Below are 25,710 nucleotides of genomic sequence, written 5' to 3'. Positions count from 1 at the left end.
ATAACTCCTATAATACTTCTCCTATGTACAAGAATATAACTACTATAATACTGCCCCTATGTACAAGAATATAACTACTATAATACTGCTCCTATGTACAAGAATATAACTACTATAATACTGCTCCCTATGTACAAGAATATAACTACTATAATACTGCTCCTATGTACAGGAATATAACTACTATAATACTGCTCCTATGTACAAGAATATAACTACTATAACACTGCCCCTATGTACAAGAATATAACTCCTATAATACTGCTCCCTATGTACAAGAATATAACTCCTATAATACTTCTCCTATGTACAAGAATATAACTACTATAATACTGCTCCTATGTACAAGAATATAACTACTATAATACTGCCCCTATGTACAAGAATATAACTACTATAATACTGCTCCTATGTACAAGAATATAACTACTATAATACTGCTCCCTATGTACAAGAATATAACTACTATAATACTGCTCCTATGTACAAGAATATAACTCCTATAATACTTCTCCTATGTACAAGAATATAACTACTATAATACTGCCCCTATGTACAAGAATATAACTACTATAATACTGCTCCCTATGTACAAGAATATAACTACTATAATACTGCTCCCTATGTACAAGAATATAACTACTATAATACTGCTCCTATGTACAAGAATATAACTACTATAATACTGCCCCCTATGTACAAGAATATAACTCCTATAATACTTCTCCTATGTACAAGAATATAACTACTATAATACTGCCCCTATGTACAAGAATATAACTACTATAATACTGCTCCTATGTACAAGAATATAACTACTATAATACTGCTCCTATGTACAAGAATATAACTACTATAATACTGCCCCTATGTACAAGAATATAACTACTATAATACTGCTCCTATGTACAAGAATATAACTACTATAATACTGCCCCTATGTACAAGAATATAACTACTATAATACTGCTCCTATGTACAAGAATATAACTACTATAATACTGCTCCTATGTACAAGAATATAACTACTATAATACTGCTCCTAAGTACAAGAATATAACTACTATAATACTGCTCCCTATGTACAAGAATATAACTACTATAATACTGCCCCTATGTACAAGAATATAACTACTATAATACTGCCCCTATGTACAAGAATATAACTATTATAATACTGCTCCTATGTACAAGAATATAACTACTATAATACTGCCCCCTATGTACAAGAATATATCTACTATAATACTGCTCCTATGTACAAGAATATAACTACTATAATACTGCTCCTATGTACAAGAATATAACTACTATAATACTGCTCCTATGTACAAGAATATAACTACTATAATACTGCCCCCTTTGTACAAGAATATAACTACTATAATACTGCTCCTATGTACAAAAATATAACTACTATAATACTGCCCCCTATGTACAAGAATATAACTACTATAATACTTCTCCTATGTACAAGAATATAACTACTATAATACTGCCCCTATGTACAAGAATATAACTACTATAATACTGCCCCTATGTACAAGAATATAGCTACTATAATACTGCCCCCTATGTACAAGAATATAACTACTATAATACTGCCCCCTATGTACATGAATATAACTACTATAATACTGCCTCCTATGTACATGAATATAACTACTATAATACTGCCCCCTATGTACATGAATATAACTACTATAATACTGCCCCTATGTACAAGAATATAACTACTATAATACTGCCCCCTATGTACATGAATATAACTACTATAATACTGCCTCCTATGTACAAGAATATAACTACTATAATACTGCTCCCTATGTACAAGAATATAACTACTATAATACTGCTCCTATGTACAAGAATATAACTACTATAATACTGCTCGTATGTACAAGAATATAACTACTATAATACTGCGCCTATGTACAAGAATATAACTACTATAATACTGCCCCCTATGTACATGAATATAACTACTATAATACTGCCTCCTATGTACAAGAATATAACTACTATAATACTGCTCCCTATGTACAAGAATATAACTACTATAATACTGCTCCTATGTACAAGAATATAACTACTATAATACTGCTCGTATGTACAAGAATATAACTACTATAATACTGCTCCTATGTACAAGAATATAACTACTATAATACTGCTCGTATGTACAAGAATATAACTACTATAATACTGCGCCTATGTACAAGAATATAACTACTATAATACTGCCCCCTATGTACAAGAATATAACTACTATAATACTGCCCCCTATGTACAAGAATATAACTACTATAATACTGCCCCCTATGTACAAGAATATAACTACTATAATACTGCCCCCTATGTACATGAATATAACTACTATAATACTGCCCCTATGTACAAGAATATAACTACTATAATACTGCCCCCTATGTACATGAATATAACTACTATAATACTGCCTCCTATGTACAAGAATATAACTACTATAATACTGCCCCCTATGTACAAGAATATAACTACTATAATACTGCTCCCTATGTACAAGAATATAACTACTATAATACTGCTCGTATGTACAAGAATATAACTACTATAATACTGCTCCTATGTACAAGAATATAACTACTATAATACTGCTCCTATGTACAAGAATATAACTACTATAATACTGCGCCTATGTACAAGAATATAACTACTATAATACTGCCCCCTATGTACAAGAATATAACTACTATAATACTGCCCCCTATGTACAAGAATATAACTACTATAATACTGCCCCCTATGTACAAGAATATAACTACTATAATACTGCCCCCTATGTACATGAATATAACTACTATAATACTGCCCCTATGTACAAGAATATAACTACTATAATACTGCCCCCTATGTACATGAATATAACTACTATAATACTGCCTCCTATGTACAAGAATATAACTACTATAATACTGCTCCCTATGTACAAGAATATAACTACTATAATACTGCTCCTATGTACAAGAATATAACTACTATAATACTGCTCGTATGTACAAGAATATAACTACTATAATACTGCTCCTATGTACAAGAATATAACTACTATAATACTGCTCCCTATGTACAAGAATATAACTACTATAATACCGCTCTCCCTGTACATGAATGTGATGACATAATATTGCACACCTTATTTTCTGTGGCATGTTTCTCCTTCTCCACTTTGACCAGGGTCAGCTCCAGGTCATCGAGGTCCTTCTTCAGTTCTCTGGTCTCATCTTCCAGTTTCCTCTTTTTGGTTGTGAGGTCAGAGCTCATCTCCTCTTCATCTTCCAGTCTCTCCGTCAGTTCCTTCACTTTCGCCTCCAGCTGAATCTTACTCTTTATCAGCTCATCACATCTTTCTTCCGCATCAGCTAAAGTCTGATTTTCCTAGTTTCGAAAAAAGGAAAAAGTTGATCTTCACAAACCCTTTAAGCATATTTACAGTTACACTTTAGTCCTGAAGACCATGATCCTTGGACGATTATATTTTTGTCCATGGTCATGTTGACTTACCGAATGGGCCTGGAGTAACAGCTCATTCTTCTCTTGCGTAAGAGACACCATTCTCTGCTCCACCTCCTTCCTCCGAGCTTCTGACTTGGCCAGTTCCTCCTTGATCTTCTCTATTTCTTCCTTCATGTTCTGCAGCTCCTTTTCTGTCTCCGCGCTCTTCAGAAGCGGCTTGATTTTAAAGAATAATTTCATCCATGGCCAGTGCTTGACATTCATGAACGACCGTACGTTGTACTGAATGGTTGTGATGGCATCTCTGTTGAACAGAGCAGGAGTGCGTATTATATGCAGTAAATTGGGACCCCACCATTCGCGAGATCAGGGCACTGAGGACCCCCCATCTGAGCGGAGGTCAAGTAAGCACATCTGTGCTCCATTCATTCTACTTTGCCAAGTAGAGGTCACCTATCCCATAAAAAATAATGGAGTAGAGGTGTTCCTGTTCAAGCTCAGCTCCATTGAGATGGGGGTCTTCAGAACTCTAATCTCTGGATTGGTTCATGTCTCAGGGGTCGAATCCCCAGAGATCAACAAGTTATCCCCTACCGTTCTTTTCCTTCTCCAGACAATCATTCTTCCAGAAGTCCCCAACAGTCTGAAGGAGCTTCATCAGAAAAAATGACTTTACCCCCATCCTCTCCAGTCCAATCACTGTATTATAGTTGTTTTCTCTGATGAAACTCCTTCAGACTGTTTGGGAAGAATGATTGTCCAGAAGAATGATTGTCCAGAAGAATGATTATTGCTGCAGAAGAAAAGATGAGCGCTGCTATCAGTCTTGTGTCTATCAGCAGTAAAGCCTCCTGGGGGGCTTCTCATCCATGTTTTGGGCTTATTCAATGTGCAATGGATTCTCATCCATGGAGGAGGTCACTCACAATGTGTGGAGGCTTCTCATCCATGGAGGGGGTCACTCACAATGTGTGGAGGCTTCTCATCCATGGAGGGGGTCACTCACAATGTGTGGGGGCTTCTCATCCATGGAGGGGGTCACTCACAATGTGTGGGGGCTTCTCATCCATGGAGGAGGTCACTCACAATGTGTGGAGGCTTCTCATCCATGGAGGAGGTCACTCACAATGTGTGGAGGCTTCTCATCCATGGAGGGGGTCACTCACAATGTGCGGGGGATTCTCATCCATGGAGGAGGTCACTCACAATGTGTGGGGGCTTCTCATCCATGGAGGGGATCACTCACAATATGCTGGGGCTTCTCATCCATGGAGGAGGTCACTCACAATGTGTGGGGGCTTCTCATCCATGGAGGGGATCACTCACAATGTGTGGGGGGCTTCACATCCATGGAGGGGGATCACTCACAATGTGCGGGGGCTTCTCATCCATGGTGGGGGTCACTCACAATGTGTGGAGGCTTCTCATCCATGGAGGGGGTCACTCACAATGTGGGGCTTCTCATCCATGGAGGGAGTCACTCACAATGTGTGGGGGCTTCTCATCCATGAAGGGGATCACTCACAATGTGTGGAGGCTTCTCATCCATGGAGGAGATCACTCACCATGTGCGGGGGCTTCTCATCCATGGAGGGGGTCACTCACAATGTGTGGGGGCTTCTCATCTATGGAGGAGGTCACTCACAATGTGCGGGGGCTTCTCATCCATGGAGGGGGCCACTCACAATGTGTGGAGGCTTCTCATCCATGGAGGAGATCACTCACCATGTGCGGGGGCTTCTCATCCATGGAGGGGGTCACTCACAATGTGGGGGCTTCTCATCCATGGAGGGGGTCACTCACAATGTGCGGGGGATTCTCATCCATGGAGGAGGTCACTCACAATGTGTGGGGGCTTCTCATCCATGAAGGGGATCACTCACAATGTGTGGAGGCTTCTCATCCATGGAGGAGATCACTCACCATGTGCGGGGGCTTCTCATCCATGGAGGGGGCCACTCACAATGTGTGGAGGCTTCTCATCCATGGAGGAGATCACTCACCATGTGCGGGGGCTTCTCATCCATGGAGGGGGTCACTCACAATGTGGGGGCTTCTCATCCATGGAGGGGGTCACTCACAATGGCCGGGGGATTCTCATCCATGGAGGAGGTCACTCACAATGTGTGGGGGCTTCTCATCCATGGAGGGGGTCACTCACAATGTGCAGGGACTTCTCATTCATGGAGGGGATCACTCACAATGTGTGGGGGCTTCTCATCCATGGAGGGGATCACTCACAATGTGGGGGCTTCTCATCCATGGAGGGAGTCACTCACAATGTGTGGGGGCTTCTCATCCATGGAGGGAGTCACTGACAATGTGTGGTGGCTTCACATCCATGGAGGACGTCACTCACAATGTGTGGGAGCTTCTCATCCATGGAGGACGTCACTCACAATGTGCGGGGGCTTCTCATCCATCATCCATGGAGGGGGTCACTCACATTGTGCGGGGGCTCCTCATCCATGGAGGGGGTCACTCACAATGAGCAGGGGCTTCTCATCCATGGAGGGGGTCACTCACAATGTGTGTGGGGGCTTCTCATCTATGGAGGGGATCAGTCACAATGTGTGGGGGCTTCTCATCCATGGAGGGGGTCACTCACAATGTGTGGAGGCTTCTCATCCATGGAGAGGATCACTCACAATGTGTGGGGGCTTCTCATCCATGGAGGGAGTCACTGACAATGTGTGGAGGCTTCTCATCCATGGAGGAGATCACTCACCATGTGCGGGGGCTTCTCATCCATGGAGGGGGTCACTCACAATGTGCTCGGGCTTCACATCCATGGAGGACGTCACTCACAATGTGTGAGGGCTTCTCATCCATGGAGGGGATCACTCACAATGTGCGGGGGCTTCTCATCCATGGAGGGGGTCACTCACAATGTGTGGGGGCTTCTCATCCATGGAGGGGGTCACTCACAATGTGTATGGGGGCTTCTCATCCATGGAGGGGGTCACTCACAATGTGTGGAGGCTTCTCATCCATGGAGAGGATCACTCACAATGTGTGGGGGCTTCTCATCCATGGAGGGAGTCACTGACAATGTGTGGAGGCTTCTCATCCATGGAAGAGATCACTCACCATGTGCGGGGGCTTCTCATCCATGGAGGGGGTCACTCACAATGTGTGAGGGCTTCACATCCATGGAGGACGTCACTCACAATGTGTGAGGGCTTCTCATCCATGGAGGGGATCACTCACAATGTGCGGGGGCTTCTCATCCATGGAGGGGGTCACTCACAATGTGTATGGGGGCTTCTCATCCATGGAGGGGGTCACTCACAATGTGTGGGGGCTTCTCATCCATGGAGGGGGTCACTCACAATGTGTGGGGGCTTCTCATCCATGGAGGGGGTCACTCACAATGTGTGGGGGCTTCTCATCCATGGTGGGGGTCACTCACAATGTGTGGGGGCTTCTCATCCATGGAGGGGGTCACTCACAATGTGCTGGGACTTCTCATCCATGGAGGGGGTCACTCACAATGTGTGGAGGCTTCTCATCCATGGAGGAGATCACTCACCATGTGCGGGGGCTTCTCATCCATGGAGGGGGTCACTCACAATGTGCGGGGGCTTCTCATCCATGGAGGGGGTCACTCACAATGTGTGGAGGCTTCTCATCCATGGAGGGGGTCACTCACAATGTGCGGGGGCTTCTCATCCATGGAGAGGATCACTCACAATGTGTGGGGGCTTCTCATCCATGGAGGGGTTCACTCACAATGTGCGGGGGCTTCTCATCCATGGAGGGGATCACTCACAATGTGCGGGGGCTTCTCATCCATGGAGGGGGTCACTCACAATGTGTGGGGGCTTCTCATCCATGGAGGGGGATCACTCACAATGTGTGGAGGCTTCTCATCCATGGAGGGGGTCACTCACAATGTGTGGGGGCTTCTCATCCATGGAGGGGGTCACTCACAATGTGCGGAGACTTCTCATCCATGGAGGGGATCACTCACAATGTGTGGGGGCTTCTCATCCATGGAGGGGATCACTCACAATGTGCGGGGGCTTCTCATCCATGGAGGGGGTCACTCACAATGTGTGGGGGCTTCTCATCCATGGAGGGGATTACTCACAATGTGTGGGGGCTTCTCATCCATGGAGAGGATCACTCACAATGTGTGGAGGCTTCTCATCCATGGAGGGGGTCACTCACAATGTGTGGGGGCTTCTCATCCATGGAGGGGGTCACTCACAATGTGCGGGGGATTCTCATCCATGGAGGGGGTCACTCACAATGTGTGGGGGCTTCACATCCATGGAGGACGTCACTCACAATGTGTGGAGGCTTCTCATCCATGGAGGGGGTCACTCACAATGTGTGGGGGCTTCTCATCCATGGAGGGGGTATACTATACAGCTACTCAACTGTACTACCAGACACAGTGAATGCCTAAGTGTAGTGTTACCTATGGTGTCCACATAATGGCACTGCTATACAGCTGCACAATACGACCAGAGCCAGTGACAGTGATCAAAGGCAGTTCATGCCTGAAACGCGTCTGAGCGTTATTTCATCTATCACCATGAATTTTAATTTTATGGTTTTGAAATAAAGTTTAGAGGATTTTATTTCGTTGCGACACTTTGGAATTTTTCTCCATTGCTCGTTTTAGTGCCCGGTACGTTACCAGGTAATAACTTTTCATACTTAGCGGGATCGACCCCATATATTTTTTGCAGCTATAAAACTGGAGATCGTAAGAAAAAAATGACCTTCTTTCCATCATCTTCTTGAACTCCTCTCTCATGAGGAATCCTCGGCAGATCGCCTGGGTGCGCGTGATCAGCTGCGCCAGACGTTCATCTCTCATTTCTTCCAAAATGCCCAGAAGACCGGCTTTGAAGAAGACCTAGAACAAAAGATTTCGGGCTCGTTCAGTGTTTTCCTGCCTGACTGTCACATTGGTTTCTTATCTAGACAATCCTCTGTAAGCGAAACGCATGGAAAATTAATGTTGCTATTCACTTAAAGCAAACTGAGAAAAAAGTTGAGGAACCGAAAAGTTTCCCAAAAAGTTGTAAAAGTTTTTAGAACATTAGAAGACCGCCGAATTGGATCATACAAACCTTCGTGTGGCCAAACTTATACTGAGTGTGATCGATATCAATGGAGCCGAGCAGTTTCTCACTGGCCTTCTTGCTGTCGATAAACTGCCCGTCAGGAATGGCGCTGGCGTTCAAGACCTTATACCTGGTATGGAAATAAGTATAATCTTTATTTATTGTGGGGCCATCCAGGTTTCACAATCTTGCCATGCTCAAGGCCCAGGGATGCAGTGAGTGATAGCTCAGCCCCTCTATAAAATGCTGGGGCCCGTGCTGTGTTGTCAGTACTGTGAGTGACAGCCCAGTCACCCAATCAGTGGTAGGGTCGTGCTGTGTTGTCAGTATTGTGAGTGACAGCCCAGTCACCCAATCAGTGGTAGGGGCGTGCTGTGTTGTCAGTATTGTGAGTGACAGCCCAGTCACCCAATCAGTGGTAGGGGCGTGCTGTGTTGTCAGTATTGTGAGTGACAGCCCAGTCACGCAATCAGTGGTAGGGGCGTGCTGTGTTATCAGTCTTGTGAGTGACAGCCCAGTCACCCAATCAGTGGTAGGGGCGTGCTGTGTTATCAGTATTGTGAGTGACAGCCCAGTCACCCAATCAGTGGTAGGGCCGTGCTGTGTTGTCAGTATTGTGAGTGACAGCCCAGTCACGCAATCAGTGGTAGGGGCGTGCTGTGTTATCAGTCTTGTGAGTGACAGCCCAGTCACGCAATCAGTGGTAGGGGCGTGCTGTGTTGTCAGTACTGTGAGTGACAGCCCAGTCACCCAATCAGTGGTAGGGGCGTGCTGTGTTGTCAGTATTGTGAGTGACAGCCCAGTCACCCAATCAGTGGTAGGGGCGTGCTGTGTTGTCAGTATTGTGAGTGACAGCCCAGTCACGCAATCAGTGGTAGGGGCGTGCTGTGTTGTCAGTATTGTGAGTGACAGCCCAGTCACCCAATCAGTGGTAGGGGCGTGCTGTGTTGTCAGTATTGTGAGTGACAGCCCAGTCACGCAATCAGTGGTAGGGGCGTGCTGTGTTATCAGTCTTGTGAGTGACAGCCCAGTCACCCAATCAGTGGTAGGGGCGTGCTGTGTTATCAGTATTGTGAGTGACAGCCCAGTCACCCAATCAGTGGTAGGGCCGTGCTGTGTTGTCAGTATTGTGAGTGACAGCCCAGTCACCCAATCAGTGGTAGGGGCGTGCTGTGTTATCAGTATTGTGTGTGACAGCCCAGTCACCCAATCAGTGGTAGGGGCGTGCTGTGTTATCAGTATTGTGAGTGACAGCCCAGTCACCCAATCAGTGGTAGGGGCGTGCTGTGTTGTCAGTATTGTGAGTGACAGCCCAGTCACCCAATCAGTGGTAGGGGCGTGCTGTGTTATCAGTATTGTGTGTGACAGCCCAGTCACCCAATCAGTGGTAGGGGCGTGCTGTGTTATCAGTATTGTGAGTGACAGCCCAGTCACCCAATCAGTGGTAGGGGCGTGCTGTGTTGTCAGTATTGTGAGTGACAGCCCAGTCACCCAATCAGTGGTAGGGGCGTGCTGTGTTATCAGTATTGTGAGTGACAGCCCAGTCACCCAATCAGTGGTAGGGGCATGCTGTGTTGTCAGTATTGTGAGTGACAGCCCAGTCACCCTATCAGTGGTAGGGGCGTGCTGTGTTGTCAGTATTGTGAGTGACAGCCCAGTCACCCAATCAGTGGTAGGGGCGTGCTGTGTTATCAGTATTGTGAGTGACAGCCCAGTCACGCAATCAGTGGTAGGGGCGTGCTGTGTTGTCAGTACTGTGAGTGACAGCCCAGTCACCCAATCAGTGGTAGGGGCGTGCTGTGTTATCAGTATTGTGTGTGACAGCCCAGTCACCCAATCAATGGTAGGGGCGTGCTGTGTTGTCAGTATTGTGAGTGACAGCCCAGTCACCCAATCAGTGGTAGGGGCGTGCTGTGTTGTCAGTATTGTGAGTGACAGCCCAGTCACCCAATCAGTGGTAGGGGCGTGCTGTGTTGTCAGTAATGTGAGTGACAGCCCAGTCACCCAATCAGTGGTAGGGGCGTGCTGTGTTGTCAGTAATGTGAGTGACAGCCCAGTCACCCAATCAGTGGTAGGGGCGTGCTGTGTTATCAGTATTGTGAGTGACAGCCCAGTCACCCAATCAGTGGTAGGGACGTGCTGTGTTATCAGTATTGTGTGTGACAGCCCAGTCACCCAATCAGTGGTAGGGGCGTGCTGTGTTATCAGTATTGTGAGTGACAGCCCAGTCACCCAATCAGTGGTAGGGGCGTGCTGTGTTGTCAGTATTGTGAGTGACAGCCCAGTCACCCAATCAGTGGTAGGGGCGTGCTGTGTTGTCAGTATTGTGAGTGACAGCCCAGTCACCCAATCAGTGGTAGGGGCGTGCTGTGTTATCAGTATTGTGAGTGACAGCCCAGTCACCCAATCAGTGGTAGGGGCATGCTGTGTTATCAGTATTGTGAGTGACAGCCCAGTCACCCAATCAGTGGTAGGGGCATGCTGTGTTGTCAGTATTGTGAGTGACAGCCCAGTCACCCAATCAGTGGTAGGGGCGTGCTGTGTTATCAGTATTGTGAGTGACAGCCCAGTCACCCAATCAGTGGTAGGGGCGTGCTGTGTTGTCAGTATTGTGAGTGACAGCCCAGTCACCCAATCAGTGGTAGGGGCGTGCTGTGTTGTCAGTATTGTGAGTGACAGCCCAGTCACCCAATCAGTGGTAGGGGCATGCTGTGTTGTCAGTATTGTGAGTGACAGCCCAGTCACCCAGTCAGCCGCCCATTTAGATCTGGCCTGATGCGTTTCATCCAGGTGTCTCCCGTTCTCAATGATTGCCTGGCTATTTAGTTAGCTGACAATGGTTAGATCATTGCCAGTCGTAGCTTTTGCTTGGTGGCGTGTTTGCCTTGTTCTCTAGTGCTCTGTTATTCTGATCTTTTGCTACCTGACCTAGGACCTTGCCTTTGACCATCCATTTGCCTAGCCCCTTTGTCTCGATCCGCTAACTCCCTGGAATTCTGACCTCAGACTGTGACCTGTTTACTACTTTGTCTTGCCCCTTTGTTTATGACGAACTCTCTTGGCATTTGACCCCGGACCTCTTGACTTGTCCATGAGAAATGACGTTTACAAGCGTCACACCCGGCCTTTTTTTTTTTTTATAACAATGACAATAGCAGTGCCCACTTCTTAGTTGGAGACTTGATCCCTACAGCTTTAATGATGACCAACACGGGGTGTAAGGCCAGTTTTTTTATGGTGGGGCTTAGCATGCTGCATTTACGCACTCCGGGAAAATTGACAACTTTTTTCTTATATCTTGCACATTATTGTCCTGTTATCTTCACTTATTTGGTTAAAAGACTTTTTGTTTTTACCGTTGCTTAAAGTCTCCATAGTGAATTCTGCTTGGGAAACCTTTTCGACAAATTCTAATTCCTTCCAGTACTCCATTGCACCGCAACTGGTGAATTACGAGGTGGTTATCCATCTCTCCTAAAAAAGATAAAGGTGGAATTAGAGGATTTGAACAGCGCCACACTTGTGTACAGGCTGTGTATGGTACTGCAGCACAGCCTCAGGGAGGACATCTTATAGGATTTATGGTACCCCCAATCTCCCTAAATTATACCTGGATTCTTAGTCTCGTTAGGGATTAAACAACGGACAAAGTGTGGGTGAGTGGTCTTCAAGTTTGTCATCAGTTTGTTCAGATTTTCCTGTAATTTTACAAAGAATATAAATATTTCGAGTAAGACAAAATATCTCTCCTTAGAACAGCGTTCGGTGGACCTACTCGAAACAATGCCGATACAGTCTGGAAGGAGGACCCCTTCTTCTTGCTCCCTCCTTTGCTGGTGGCAGCTGGACAGACACAAAATAATTGAAGGAGAACGTTAATTAAATCATCACAATAGAAATGTTCGATAAATGAGCCTGAAATTCACCTGCTTCCGAAGAGGAAAAGGTGGAGAAGAGATTGGCAAGAAGTTTGACAGAAGACTTCTGATACAGTCCCACCACGGTCTCGTTCAGTGGGTCCTTGTTCTTCTCCAGCCAGCCGGTGATGTTATAATCCACAGTACCAGCGTAATGGACCAGGGAAAAGTGAGCTTCTCCTTTCCCTTTACCCGGTTTAGGCTTTTGGAAATTCGGAGACTTTCCAAGGTGTTGATCGTATAATTTGTTCTTGAAGGTGATATCGGAAGCTTTTGGAAACATACACTCCTCTTCGAGGATTGAGAAGATTCCCATCGGCTGAAAGAGTAGACAGACCGATAAAGATGATTGTGATACCATAGTTAATGCTAGTCTTGTCAAGGTTGAATTTTTTGGAACTTTGGACAGCTCTACCTTTTCAATTAGCTGGATGCAGGCGGCCAAGTCCATGTCGAAGTCAATGAACTCCCACTCGATCCCTTCCTTCTTGTACTCCTCTTGTTCCAGGACAAACATGTGGTGGTTGAAGAACTGCTGCAGCTTCTCGTTGGTGAAGTTGATGCAAAGTTGTTCAAAAGTGTTGAACTATCCAAAAAACATGGGAAAATAGATAAAAAGTCTCTTAAAAAAAATATATATATATATGTACGAGTTCTAAAGTTCACCACTTACGTCAAAGATCTCAAATCCAGCAATATCCAAAACCCCAATAAAATACTGCCGGGATTGCTTCGTGTCGAGCTGTTGGTTGATACGAGTCACCATCCATAAGAAAAGTTTCTCGTAAACAGACCTGGCAAGAGCTCCGATTGAGTTGTAGACCTAAAAGGGAAGTGTTGTTGATCCATAAGTTTTGCCTAATTTCCAACAATATTTACCAAAACCAACCACAATCTCAGGTTTTTTGGTTTTGACATGGCCGATGGAGTGGTTGGAATTCGGTACAAACCAACCACAATCTCAGGTTTTTTTTGGTTTTGACATGGCCGATGGAGTGGTTGGAATTCGGTACAAACCAACCACAATCTCAGGTTTTTTTTGGTTTTGACATGGCCGATGGAGTGGTTGGAATTCGGTACAAACCAACCACAATCTCAGGGGTTATTTTGGTTTTGACATGGCCGATGGAGTGGTTGGAATTCGGTACAAACCAACCACAATCTCAGGGTTTTTTTTGGTTTTGACATGGCTTATGGAGTGGTTGGAATTCGGTACAAACCAGCCACAATCTCAGGGTTTCTTTTGGTTTTGACATGGCCGATGGAGTGGTTGGAATTCGGTACAAACCAACCACAATCTCAGGGTTTTTTTTGGTTTTGACATGGCTTATGGAGTGGTTGGAATTCGGTACAAACCAGCCACAATCTCAGGGTTTCTTTTGGTTTTGACATGGCCGATGGAGTGGTTGGAATTCGGTACAAACCAACCACAATCTCAGGGTTTTTTTTTGGTTTTGACATGGCTGATGGAGTGGTTGGAATTCGGTACGTTGTGATTCGTGAGCTCATAATAATTTGACCATTGTTCTTACCTGCTGCACAGTTTGACTTTTTGTCACAAACTCGTTTCCAACTTTAACCCTTGGGTTGCAGAGAGATTTGACCAGATCTGAAGAATTAAGGCCCATCAAGTAAGCGGCTTTATCTGCATCTGTAGAAAAAAAAATACCGATTAGGGGACAAAATGGCAAATAAACGAAGTTGTCCATACATCTAAGATGGCAGATGTGTGAAACCTATCGATAGCGTCTAATCAGGGTGTCAAAGTAAGAGGCCTAGATACCATTATCCTATATGGTAAGTAACCGAAATCTGAACCTAGCCTGAGGACATTTCAGAACAAGATGCCAGAAGCTTTGAAACTTTGTGGACCTGATTGGGTGGATTACTTGTTCTTCTCATTATTAGTCCCAGCAGATCAGTCCGTCATATCTAGATTATTATGGTCCCCATTGGCTGAGATATTTGACCGTTTCCTGGACCAAGTTTCATTGGGCTTTATCTACCAGTCCACCCAAAACCTCTCTTACCTTCAGTGCCATCTGGCTCCGCTTGCTCTTCACGGGGTTTCTGCTTGAACTTTAGGTTGCCATAGTGCATAACAGCACCAGTCAACTTATAGATCCCCATCTTTTCTTCTTGGTTAAAGCCAAGGATGTCTATGGCTTCCTAAGAGGACAACACAAATGACAGACATACCAATAAGAGTATGATGTATGGGCATATCCTACAGCTATGGACCGGTTATGGTGAAATTGGCCATCCCTGGCCCTTTGGTCATATTCATTGTAGGAGAGGACCTGATGAAGGGATCAATGATGTTTAGGGCAATTTATTTCTCACTATGGGATTCTCCTATGGTGAACCTGCCGGAAGCAAAAATTGTCCTGATTCGCCCTTGTTTTCTTATACTCACGTCTGTGGCCATGAGTTCCTCTTCATCATCTATACTTTTAACAGAGATTTCCCCCATACTTGTGTATTGGTAATCATACGGATTGGTTGTAACCAGCAACATTTCTGGAAAAAAAATAATGTAATCTGTCGTTACATCGGAGCAAAAACAACAACGAAAAGTGAACTCAACGCGAAGCATTGAACTGACCTACAATCTCAGGCTTCTTGTTGCACTGAATCTGGTAAAATATATGGTAGCTGCGCTCATTGGGAAGCTGGAAGGTCACTCTGGACTTCTCCAGCAAATCTACAATGAAAACATTCGAGGACCGAAATTAGGAACTGATATGAATCAAAAGAATATATCAAATCTCATGGTTAAGAAGTCAAATATAATATAGGAGAGACCAAAAAATTAAACCCACTTTTCGATATTTTTTTTTTAAATTATGTCGACTTATTCCTGACAAATGGGTCTGGCCACTAGGAGTCTTCATCTTGTGCTGTCCACTACCTATTGTCAAATGTCATCCATCTCTAGCAGCAGAGACATTGAGATCTATTACAGGAAGTGAGACAGGTCATTGTCTCTACAGGAAGTGGGGTGAGTCTTAGATTCTCATTAGTAAATATAGGTTGGTCTTTGTCTCTTTACAGGAAGTGGGGAACCGGTCTTTGTTTCACTTCAGGAAGTGGAGGGCAGGTCTTTTTCTCCTTACAAGAAGTGAGGAACCGGTCATTGTCTCCTTACAAGAAGTGGGGAACCGGTCTTTATCTCTTTACTGGAAGTGGAGGGCAGGTCATTGTCTCTTTACAGGAAGTGGTGAACCGGTCTTTGTTTCTTTACTAAAAGTGGAGGGCAGGTCATTGTCTCTTTACAGGAAGTGGGGAACCAGTCTTTGTCTCTTTACTGGAAGTGGAGGGCAGGTCATTGTCTCTTTACAGGAAGTGGGCAACCAGTCTTTGTCTCTTTACTGGAAGTGGAGGGTGGGTCATTGTCTCTTTACAGGAAGCAGGGAACCAGTCTTTGTCTCTTTACAGGAAGCAGGGAACCGGTCTTTGTATCTTTACTCTCTCTTTACTCGAAGTGGAGGGCGGGAAGTGGAGGGTGGGTCATTGTCTCTTTACAGGAAGCAGGGAACCGGTCTTTGTCTCTTCACTCGAAGTGGAGGGCGGGTCATTGTGTCTTTACAGGAAGAGGGGAACCGGTCTTTGTCTCTTTACTGGAAGTGGAGGGCAGGTCATTGTCTCTTTACAGGAAGTGGGGAACCCAGTCTTTGTCTCTTTACTGGAAGTGGGGAACTGTTCTTTGCCTCTTTACAGGAAGCGGGGAACCAGTCTTTGTCTCTTTACAGAAAGCGGGGAACCAGTCTTTGTCTCTTTACAGAAAGCGGGGAACCGGTCTTTGTCTCTTTACAGGAAGTGGGGAACCCGTCTTTGTCTTTTTACTGGAAGTGGGGAACTGGTCTTTGTCTCTTTACTGGAAGTGGAGGGCGGGTCATTGTCTCTTTACAGGAAGCGGGGAACCAGTATTTGTCTCTTTACTGGAAGTGAAGGGCGGGTCATTGTCTCTTTACATGAAGCGGGAAACAGGTCTTTGTCGCTTTACAGGAAGTGGGGAACCAGTGTTTGTCTCTTTACAGGAAGCGAGGAACCGGTCTTTGTCTCTTCACTTGAAGTGGAGGGCAGGTCATTGTGTCTTTACAGGAAGTGGGGAACTCAGTCTTTGTCTCTTTACTGGAAGTGGGGAACTGGTCTTTGTCTCTTTACTGGAAGTGGAGGGCGGGTCATTGTCTCTTTACAGGAAGCGGGGAACCAGTCTTTGTCTCTTTACAGAAAGCAGGGAACCAGTCTTTGTCTCTTTACAGAAAGCGGGTAACCGGTCTTTGTCTCTTTACAGGAAGTGGGGAACCCGTCTTTGTCTTTTTACTGGAAGTGGGGAACTGGTCTTTGTCTCTTTACTGGAAGTGGAGGGCGGGTCATTGTCTCTTTACAGGAAGCGGGGAACCAGTCTTTGTCTCTTTACAGGAAGTGGGGAACCAGTCTTTGTCTCTTTACTGGAAGTGGAGGGCGAGTCATTGTCTCTTTACAGGAAGTGGGGAACAGGTCTTTGTCACTTTACAGGAAGTGGGGAACCAGTGTTTGTCTCTTTATAGGAAGCGAGGAACCGGTCTTTGTCTCTTCACTTGAAGTGGAAGGCAGGTCATTGTGTCTTTACAGGAAGTGGGGAACCCAGTCTTTGTCTCTTTACTGGAAGTGGCGAACTGGTCTTTGTCTCTTTACTGGAAGTGGAGGGCGGGTCATTGTCTCTTTACAGGAAGCGGGGAACCAGTCTTTGTCTCTTTACAGGAAGTGGGGAACCAGTCTTTGTCTCTTTACTGGAAGTGGAGGGCGGGTCATTGTCTCTTTACAGGAAGCGGGGAACAGGTCTTTGTCGCTTTACAGGAAGTGGGAAACCAGTGTTTGTCTCTTTACAGGAAGCGAGGAACCGGTCTTTGTCTCTTCACTTGAAGTGGAAGGCAGGTCATTGTGTCTTTACAGGAAGTGGGGAACCCAGTCTTTGTCTCTTTACTGGAAGTGGGGAACTGGTCTTTGTCTCTTTACTGGAAGTGGAGGGTGGGTCATTGTCTCTTTACAGGAAGCGGGGAACCGGTCTTTGTCTCTTTACAGAAAGCAGGGAACCAGTCTTTGTCTCTTTACAGAAAGCGGGTAACCGGTCTTTGTCTCTTTACAGGAAGTGGGGAACCCGTCTTTGTCTTTTTACTGGAAGTGGGGAACTGGTCTTTGTCTCTTTACTGGAAGTGGAGGGCGGGTCATTGTCTCTTTACAGGAAGCGGGGAACCAGTCTTTGTCTCTTTACAGGAAGTGGGGAACCAGTCTTTGTCTCTTTACTGGAAGTGGAGGGCGAGTCACTGTCTCTTTACAGGAAGCGGGGAACCGGTCTTTGTCTCTTTACAGGAAGTGGGGAACCCGTCTTTGTCTTTTTACTGGAAGTGGGGAACTGGTCTTTGTCTCTTTACTGGAAGTGGAGGGCGGGTCATTGTCTCTTTACAGGAAGCGGGGAACCAGTATTTGTCTCTTTACTGGAAGTGGAGGGTGGGTCATTGTCTCTTTACAGGAAGCGGGAAACAGGTCTTTGTCGCTTTACAGGAAGTGGGGAACCAGTGTTTGTCTCTTTACAGGAAGCGAGGAACCGGTCTTTGTCTCTTCACTTGAAGTGGAGGGCAGGTCATTGTGTCTTTACAGGAAGTGGGGAACCCAGTCTTTGTCTCTTTACTGGAAGTGGGGAACTGGTCTTTGTCTCTTTACTGGAAGTGGAGGGCGGGTCATTCTCTCTTTACAGGAAGCGGGGAACCAGTCTTTGTCTCTTTACAGGAAGTGGGGAACCAGTCTTTGTCTCTTTACTGGAAGTGGAGGGCAGGTCATTGTGGCTTTACAGGAAGTGGGGAACCCAGTCTTTGTCTCTTTACTGGAAGTGGGGAACTGGTCTTTGTCTCTTTACTGGAAGTGGAGGGCGGGTCATTCTCTCTTTACAGGAAGCGGGGAACCAGTCTTTGTCTCTTTACAGGAAGTGGGGAACCAGTCTTTGTCTCTTTACTGGAAGTGGAGGGCGGGTCATTGTCTCTTTACAGGAAGCGGGGAACCAGTCTTTGTTTCTTTACAGGAAGTGGGGAAAAGTCTTTGTCTCTTTAATGGAAGTGGAGGGCGGGTCATTGTTTCTTTATAGGAAGTGGGGAACCAGTCTTTGTCTGTTTACTGGAAGTGTAGGGCAGGTCATTTTCTCTTTAGAGGAAGTGGGGAATAGGTCTTTGTCGCTTTACAGGAAGTGGGTAACCGGTCTATGTCTCTTTACAGGAAGTGGGGAACCAGTCTTTGTCTCTTTACAGGAAGTGGGGGACTTTTTTTTGTCTCTTTACTGGAAGTGGAGTGCGGCTCAGTCTTTCTTTACAGAAAGTGGGGGAACCAGTCTTTGTCTCTTTACAGGAAGCAGGGAAAATGTCTTTGTCGCTTTACAGGAAGTGGGGAACTGGTCTATGTCTCTTTACAGGAAGTGGGGAACCAGTCTTCGTCCCTTTATAGGAAGTGGGGAACTGTTTTTTGTCTCTTTACTGGAAGTGGAGGGTGGGTCAGTGTTTCTTTACAGGAAGTGGGGAACCAGTCTTTGTCTCTTTACAGGAAGGGGGGAACTGGTCTTTGTCTCTTTACAGGAAGTGGGGAACTGGTCTTTGTCTCTTTACAGGAAGTGGGGAACCAGTCTTTGTCTCTTTACAGGAAGTGGGAAACCAGTCTTTGTCTCTTTACTGGAAGTAGGGAACCGGTCTTTGTCTCTTTACTGGAAGTGGAGGGCGGGTCATTGTCTCTTTATAGGAAGTGGGGAACCAGTCTTTGTCTCTTTACTGGAAGTCGAGGGCGGGTCATTGTCTCTTTACAATAAGCGGGGAACAGGTCTTTGTTGCTTTACAGGAAGCGAGGAACCGGTCTTTCTCTCTTCACTCGAAGTGGAGGGCGGGTCATTGTGTCTTTACAGGAAGTTGGGAACTGGTCTTTGTCTCTTTACTGGAAGTGGAGGGCAGGTCATTGTCTCTTTACAGGAAGTGGGGAACCCAGTCTTTGTCTCTTTACTGGAAGTGGGGAACTGGTCTTTGTATCTTTACTGAAAGTGGAGGGCGGGTCATTGTCTCTTTACAGGAAGCGGGGAACCAGTATTTGTCTCTTTACAGGAAGTGGGGAACCGGTCTTTGTCTCTTTTTACTGGAGGTGGAGGGCGGGTCATTGTCTCTTTATAGGAAGTGGGGAACAGGTCTTTGTCTCTTTACAGGAAGTGGGGAACCGGTCTATGTCTCTTTACAGGAAGTGGGAACCAGTCTATGTCTCTTTACAGGGTGTGGGGAACCATTTTTTGTCTCTTTACTGGAAGTGGAGCACGGGTCAGTGTTTCTTTACAGGAAGTGGGGAACCAGTCTCTGTCTCTTTACAGGAAGCGGGGAACAGGTCTATGTCTCTTTACAAGAAGTGGGGAACCGGTTTTTGTCTCTTTACTGGAAGTGGAGGGCGGGTCATTGTCTCTTTACAGGAAGTGGGGAACAGGTCTACGTCTCTTTACAGAAAGCAGGGAACTGGTCGTTGTCTCTGTAAAGGAAGTGGGGAACTGGTCTTTGTCGCTTTACTGGAAGTGGAGGGCAGGTCATTGCCTCTTTACAGGAAGTGGAGGGTGGGTCATTGCTTCTTTACAGGAAGTGGGGAACCAGTCTTTGTCTCTTTACTGGAAGTGGAGGGCAGGTCATTGCCTCTTTACAGGAAGTGGGGGTGGGTCTTCGTCTCTTTACAGGAAGTGGGGGTGGGTCTTCGTCTCTTTACAGGAAGTGGGGGTGGGTCTTCATCTCTTTACAGCAAGCAGAGGGCTGTTCTTTGTCTCTTTACAGGAATAACCTGATTTTTTAGAAGCTATACCAAGACACCTCTGACAAACGGCCCCAGCGCAGTGTGAATAGAGCCCGATCCAATAACATTATTAATTACAAAAACAAAGTAAATGATAAAAACAAAAAAACAAATATCAAAACTTATACCAATAACAAAATGACGATAAAACCGAGCAATATTAAATAATTAACAATTATTTCCAGAATAATAGAATGAATATTAAAAATCCGAACAAATGATAACTATAGTGATACAATGAATATTGAAAGCTGAAATAAGGCACAATTATTATTATAAAATGGAAGATTAATAACACAATCAGCCGGGGTCTCACATGTTTCGATATCCGCTGAGGAAAGTTTTCCGGTGGCTCCAAAGTGAATCCGGATGAATTTTCCCTGCGTAATAAATTATTAAAGTTATAGATGGCGTCTATTCTCCAAATATTACCGCAAAGGGTTAAATAAAATGGTGGTAAATAGTGAACGCTCCCTTTTAAATCTCAATTTCTTTGATATTAGAACCTTTGTATAACGGGAAATTGAAATTTCGGATAAAGAGAACTTTTTTTTTTGACCTGGCGGCAACTTACAAAACGAGACGAATTGTCATTCCTGACGGTCTTGGCGTTACCAAAGGCCTCCAGAAGAGGGTTAGCCTGGATGATTTGATCCTCCAGGGTCCCCTAGAGAAAAATCAGGAAAAAAAAAAAAAAGTTTACAAGACTTTCATACTTTTACATATTATGGACAGAATGAGCTCACTTGCAGGTTCTCAGTTAACTCATTCTGAGCCGGCAAAATACAGGGAAACAAAGAAACCCGTAGAAGCTAACTGCTGCAATTTTTTTTTAATAAAACCAAATTATTTGTTAGCCTATAATGCCTGCATAAAAGTAAAAAAAAAAAAATGAACCCCAAAAGGTGAAAAAAGCATAAATCATCCTAACCTGCATCTTGTTTGCGGAGGAAGTTTCTTTCTTTTTCCCTGAATCTGCAGTAGTTGCAATTGTTGCAAAATACTGGATGACGCGTTTCGTGTTCACAGTCTTCCCGGCACCGGATTCTCCACTGAATTTACAACAAAGAAATTGTAACAAAAAAGATAAAAGAAAGAAATAAGAACAAAGAAGAACAAAAGCCAAACGCTGGAAAGAAAGAAAATCGAAACAAAACAATATATATATATATGAGGAGGAGGAGAAGGAGAATCAAAAGAAGGAGATGATGGAAGATTAGGAGAAAAGAGGAGAATTAGGAGGAGAAGAAAGAGGAGGTGGAGAAGGAAAAGGAGTATGAGGAGAAGGAGGAGAAGAAGAAGGAGAAGAAGGAAGAGAAAGAGAAGAAGGAGGAAAAGGAGGAAGAGAAGAAGTAGGAGAAGGATTATTAGGAAAAAGAAAAGGGGGATAAGGAGAATGAGGAGAAGGAGGAGAAAGAAGGAGGAGATTAAAGAGGAGGAGGAGAAAGAAGGAGGAGATTAAAGAGGAGGAGGAGAAAGAAGGAGGAGATTAAAGAGGAGGAGGAAGAGAAGGAGGAGAAGGAGAAAGAGGAGGAGGAGAAGGAAGAATCGGAGAAGGAGGATATGGAGAAAGAAAAGAAGAAAAAGATGGAGAAGGAGGAGAAAGAGAAGGAAAATGAGGAGAAGGAGGAGAAAGAAGGAAAATGAGGAAAAGGAGGAGAAAGAGAAGGAAGAGGAGGAGAAGTAGAAGGAACAGATGAAGGAGGAGGAGAAGAAGGAGGAGAAAGAAAAGGAGGAGGAGGAGAAAGAGAACAAGGGGTGAAGGAGAAGGAGGAGAAAAAAGTATGAGGAGAAGAATGAGGAAGAGAAGGAAGAGAAAGAGAAGAAGGAAAAGAAGGAGAAGGGAGAGAATGAGAAGGAGGACAAAGAAGGATGAGAGGGAGAAGGAAAAGGAGGAAGAGGAGAAGGAGGAGGCGAAGAGAAGGAGTATGAGGAAAAGGAGGAGAAGGAAAAGGAGGAAAAAGAAGGAGGATAATGAGAAGGAGGATGAGAAGAAGAAGGAAAAGGAGGAGTATGAGGAGAAGGAGGAGAAGAAGGAGGAGAAAGAGAATGATAAGGAGGAGAAAGAGAAGGATGAGAAGGAAAAGGAGAATAAGGAGAAGGAGGAGAAGAAGAACGAGGAGGTTAAGGGGGAGAAGGAGAAAGAGGAGGAGAAGGAAGAATAGGAGTAGGAGGATATGGAGAAAAAGAAGAAGAAGACAGTGAATAAGGAGGAGAAAGAGAATGAGGAGAAGGAGTATGAGGAGAAGGAGAAGTAGAAGGAAGAGATGAAGGAGGAGGAGAAAGAGAAGGAGGAGAAAGAGGAGGAGAAAGAGGAGGAGAAAGAGAAGGAGGAGAAAGAGAAGAAGGAGAAGGAGAAAGAGAAGAAATAGGTGAAGGCGAAAGAGGAGAAATTGTAGGAAATTTATGAGTTATAATCATGGTGGAAGGGGAAGGTTAAATTCCAAAGCATTGGGTTAGGTACTAAATGATGGTGTTAAAACAGGAGGTTTTAGAAAGTTTAGTTTTCATTGTTTTGGGGTTTTTTTTAAACTCTAATTTCCTTAAGTTGAGTGTTTTTGAGGAAGTTAATGGTCAGTAGTCGAGCATATGGCAATCTATAGAAGATGGCTGGCACATTCGGGTAAGGTGCCTTAGGTTCTGTTGACTGCTTGATTGTGGTCTCCATTCACAACAGAAGTGCCAGACCCGTCATACATTACTACCGGCACTGGGGACTCCACTAACTTATGGAGTCTAGAGAGGTTCCACTGTGGTGTCCGTAGTGTTGATGATGATTATCACTAGCATAGGAATAATTTCAAACATAAAAGACAAGATAGTAAAACATATTCTCACGTGATGAGGATCGACTGGTTCTCTCGATCTGTACAAGAAGGAGCAAAAAACAGAATTAATATCCTACCTCAGGTAGTGAGTCTTCATGGAGAGCAGGCAGGAGATAGTTTGAGGGCTCATGCACACACTATGGACCTATATACACTTAGTTTCCACCGTTTTATGAAAATGTTCTCTAATGGAAGCAACGCTGAGGATAACCCCATAATGCATCAGCCATGATCCAACTGCACATGGTATGTGTAAAACTGGAGGAATACAGAGGTACGATAGAGCTCCAAGACTTTGGGTGTAACATTACAGACTTTACCACCATGAATCAGTTACTCGGCCAAGTTTTCTTTTTTTTTATACAATAGTATTTCATACAAAGACTAAACATATTTTTTCTCACCAGTCAGCATGGACTGATAGGCGTTATCGGAAATAGAGAAGATGTGTGGTGGGGTTTCCATACGCTTCTTGCCTCGGTAGGCAGCCACCACCTGGGGGTTGTACACTGGAAGCCACTTGTAGGGATTGACAGTGACACAGAATAATCCAGAATACGTCTAGAATCAAACGGAGAGACAAGATTAACAGCCATGAACCCATGAGATTAGTATGGAGTATGACCTTGACCAACAATCATATTGACCAAGGACTACCAAGAAAAATATTATCCGAGGAGGTCAATAAATTTTCAGTTACGGTAATGATTTGGATAGAAAATGTGGGTGATGTTAGGTGTTAGTGAAGACCTCGTTGAGGTTGAGTTGTCGTCCTCTGGATCATTGGATATCTTGTCTTTTTTATCTACATCTTTTTTTTCGATGTATGTCCAAGAATTGTCAAGGAACCTTCTACTAGGCCAAAGTATCCGAGGAGGTCAATACATTTTCAGTTATGGTAATGATTTGGACAGAAAATGTGGGTGATGTAGGTGTTAGTGAAGACCTCGTTGTGGTTGAGTTGTTGTCCTCTGGATCATTGGATATCTTGTCTTTTTTATCTACATCTTTTTTTTCGATGTATGTCCAAGAATTGTCAAGGAACCTTCTACTAGGCCAAAGTATCCGAGGAGGTCAATAAATTTTCAGTTATGGTAATGATTTGGACAGAAAATGTGGGTGATGTAGGTGTTAGTGAAGACCTCGTTGTGGTTGAGTTGTCATCCTCTGGATCATTGGATATCTTGTCTTTTTTATCTACATCTTTTTTTCGATGTATGTCCAAGAATTGTCAAGGAACCTTCTACTAGGCCAAAGTATCCGAGGAGGTCAATAAATTTTCAGTTATGGTAATGATTTGGACAGAAAATGTGGGTGATGTAGGTGTTGGTGAAGACCTCGTTGTGGTTGAGTTGTTGTCCTCTGGATTATTGGATATCTTGTCTTTTTTATCTACATCTTTTTTCTCGATGTATGTCCAAGAATTGTCAAGGAACCTTCTACTAGGCCAAAGTATCCGAGAAGGTCAATAAATTTTCAGTTATGGTAATGATTTGGACAGAAAATGTGGGTGATGGAGGTGTTAGTGAAGACCTCGTTGTGGTTGAGTTGTCGTCCTCTGGATTATTGGATATCTTGTCTTTTTTATCTACATCTTTTTTCTCGATGTATGTCCAAGAATTGTCAAGGAACCTTCTACTAGGCCAAAGTATCCGAGAAGGTCAATAAATTTTCAGTTATGGTAATGATTTGGACAGAAAATGTGGGTGATGGAGGTGTTAGTGAAGACCTCGTTGTGGTTGAGTTGTCGTCCTCTGGATCTTTGGAAATCTTGTCTTTTTTATCTTTTTTAAAATATATGTCCAAGAATTGTCAAGGAACCTTCTACTAGGCCAAAGTGAACCTTCATTATATCCTTAGCTGACTACAAGAAAACCCTCTTCTTTGGAGATAATCATGGGAAACTAAGAAGAGAAAGGATGAACGATAGGATTGATTGAGACTATGACAAATAATGAATAAGCCAACGAGGAAAGTAGAGACCCAAGAGAATCTCAAGTCATATTTTCGGCATAAGCCAAGTCCTGAAGAACATACCAATGAGTTTAAGATTCAAGAAGTGGAGAATTAGATCTACTTTACAGGAACCCTCCTCTATTTTCCAGTTGTCAAGACAGGCCACTTTAATTTGCCATGACATGGTCTTTAGGACATTCAAAAATCACATCTGAAATACGATCATTCATTGACCATAATTGCCAAGAGTCTCAAAGGTGACAGAACCTTTGAGAACTTCCGTAAACAATCCTGGTCATATCTGGTTCTGAACATGGGCCTAGAAGTGGACATTCCCAGTCCCTGGGAGGGGGCGAAACAAAGTTTGTTAATGGTCAAGAAAGTATCTTACATAGATCATCCATGCGGCGTAACGTTCCTTGAGGTTGAAGAGAACCGATGGCTCGTTGAGGTGCGTGAGCAGGGCCATGTCTTCGATCTTATCAAATTTCGGGGGGTTTCTTGGGAAAACATCATCGTCCTTCACTGTGACGACCTACAAAAGAATAACAGTAGCTGAATTTGTCCTTCACCAGTGAAACACCATAAGGCTTG

The 25,710-nt window shown here is 44.4% G+C and overlaps 1 protein-coding gene across 2 annotated transcripts in view; it reads right to left on the bottom strand.

Annotated features, from left to right (window-relative positions):
* LOC141176351 (myosin heavy chain, skeletal muscle, adult-like) overlaps positions 1 to 25,710 on the bottom strand; it is a 205,302-nt gene that overhangs the window by 14,675 nt on the left and 164,917 nt on the right. For both annotated transcript variants that reach the window (XM_073660298.1, XM_073660297.1), the window contains exons 4-23: positions 25,508 to 25,651; positions 23,565 to 23,721; positions 23,171 to 23,198; positions 21,264 to 21,384; positions 20,907 to 20,999; positions 20,649 to 20,712; positions 15,099 to 15,197; positions 14,910 to 15,013; positions 14,524 to 14,662; positions 14,026 to 14,144; positions 13,167 to 13,316; positions 12,909 to 13,079; positions 12,503 to 12,812; positions 12,352 to 12,419; positions 12,187 to 12,274; positions 11,933 to 12,050; positions 8,583 to 8,706; positions 8,229 to 8,365; positions 3,544 to 3,799; positions 3,175 to 3,417 (exon numbers count right to left, since the gene is read on the bottom strand). In XM_073660298.1, the coding sequence (XP_073516399.1) occupies positions 3,175 to 3,417; positions 3,544 to 3,799; positions 8,229 to 8,365; positions 8,583 to 8,706; positions 11,933 to 12,050; positions 12,187 to 12,274; positions 12,352 to 12,419; positions 12,503 to 12,812; positions 12,909 to 13,079; positions 13,167 to 13,316; positions 14,026 to 14,144; positions 14,524 to 14,662; positions 14,910 to 15,013; positions 15,099 to 15,197; positions 20,649 to 20,712; positions 20,907 to 20,999; positions 21,264 to 21,384; positions 23,171 to 23,198; positions 23,565 to 23,721; positions 25,508 to 25,651 (2,733 nt within the window). The remainder of the gene's footprint in view (positions 1 to 3,174; positions 3,418 to 3,543; positions 3,800 to 8,228; positions 8,366 to 8,582; positions 8,707 to 11,932; positions 12,051 to 12,186; positions 12,275 to 12,351; positions 12,420 to 12,502; positions 12,813 to 12,908; positions 13,080 to 13,166; positions 13,317 to 14,025; positions 14,145 to 14,523; positions 14,663 to 14,909; positions 15,014 to 15,098; positions 15,198 to 20,648; positions 20,713 to 20,906; positions 21,000 to 21,263; positions 21,385 to 23,170; positions 23,199 to 23,564; positions 23,722 to 25,507; positions 25,652 to 25,710) is intronic.

The sequence above is a fragment of the Phyllobates terribilis genome, unplaced genomic scaffold (assembly GCF_046119375.1).
Source record: "Phyllobates terribilis strain yellow unplaced genomic scaffold, ASM4611937v1 Scaffold_25__1_contigs__length_18738178, whole genome shotgun sequence".
NCBI lineage: Eukaryota > Metazoa > Chordata > Amphibia > Anura > Dendrobatidae > Phyllobates > Phyllobates terribilis.
The sequence above is the reverse complement of the archived record's forward strand: the minus strand, read 5'-3'. Positions and strand labels throughout refer to the sequence as shown.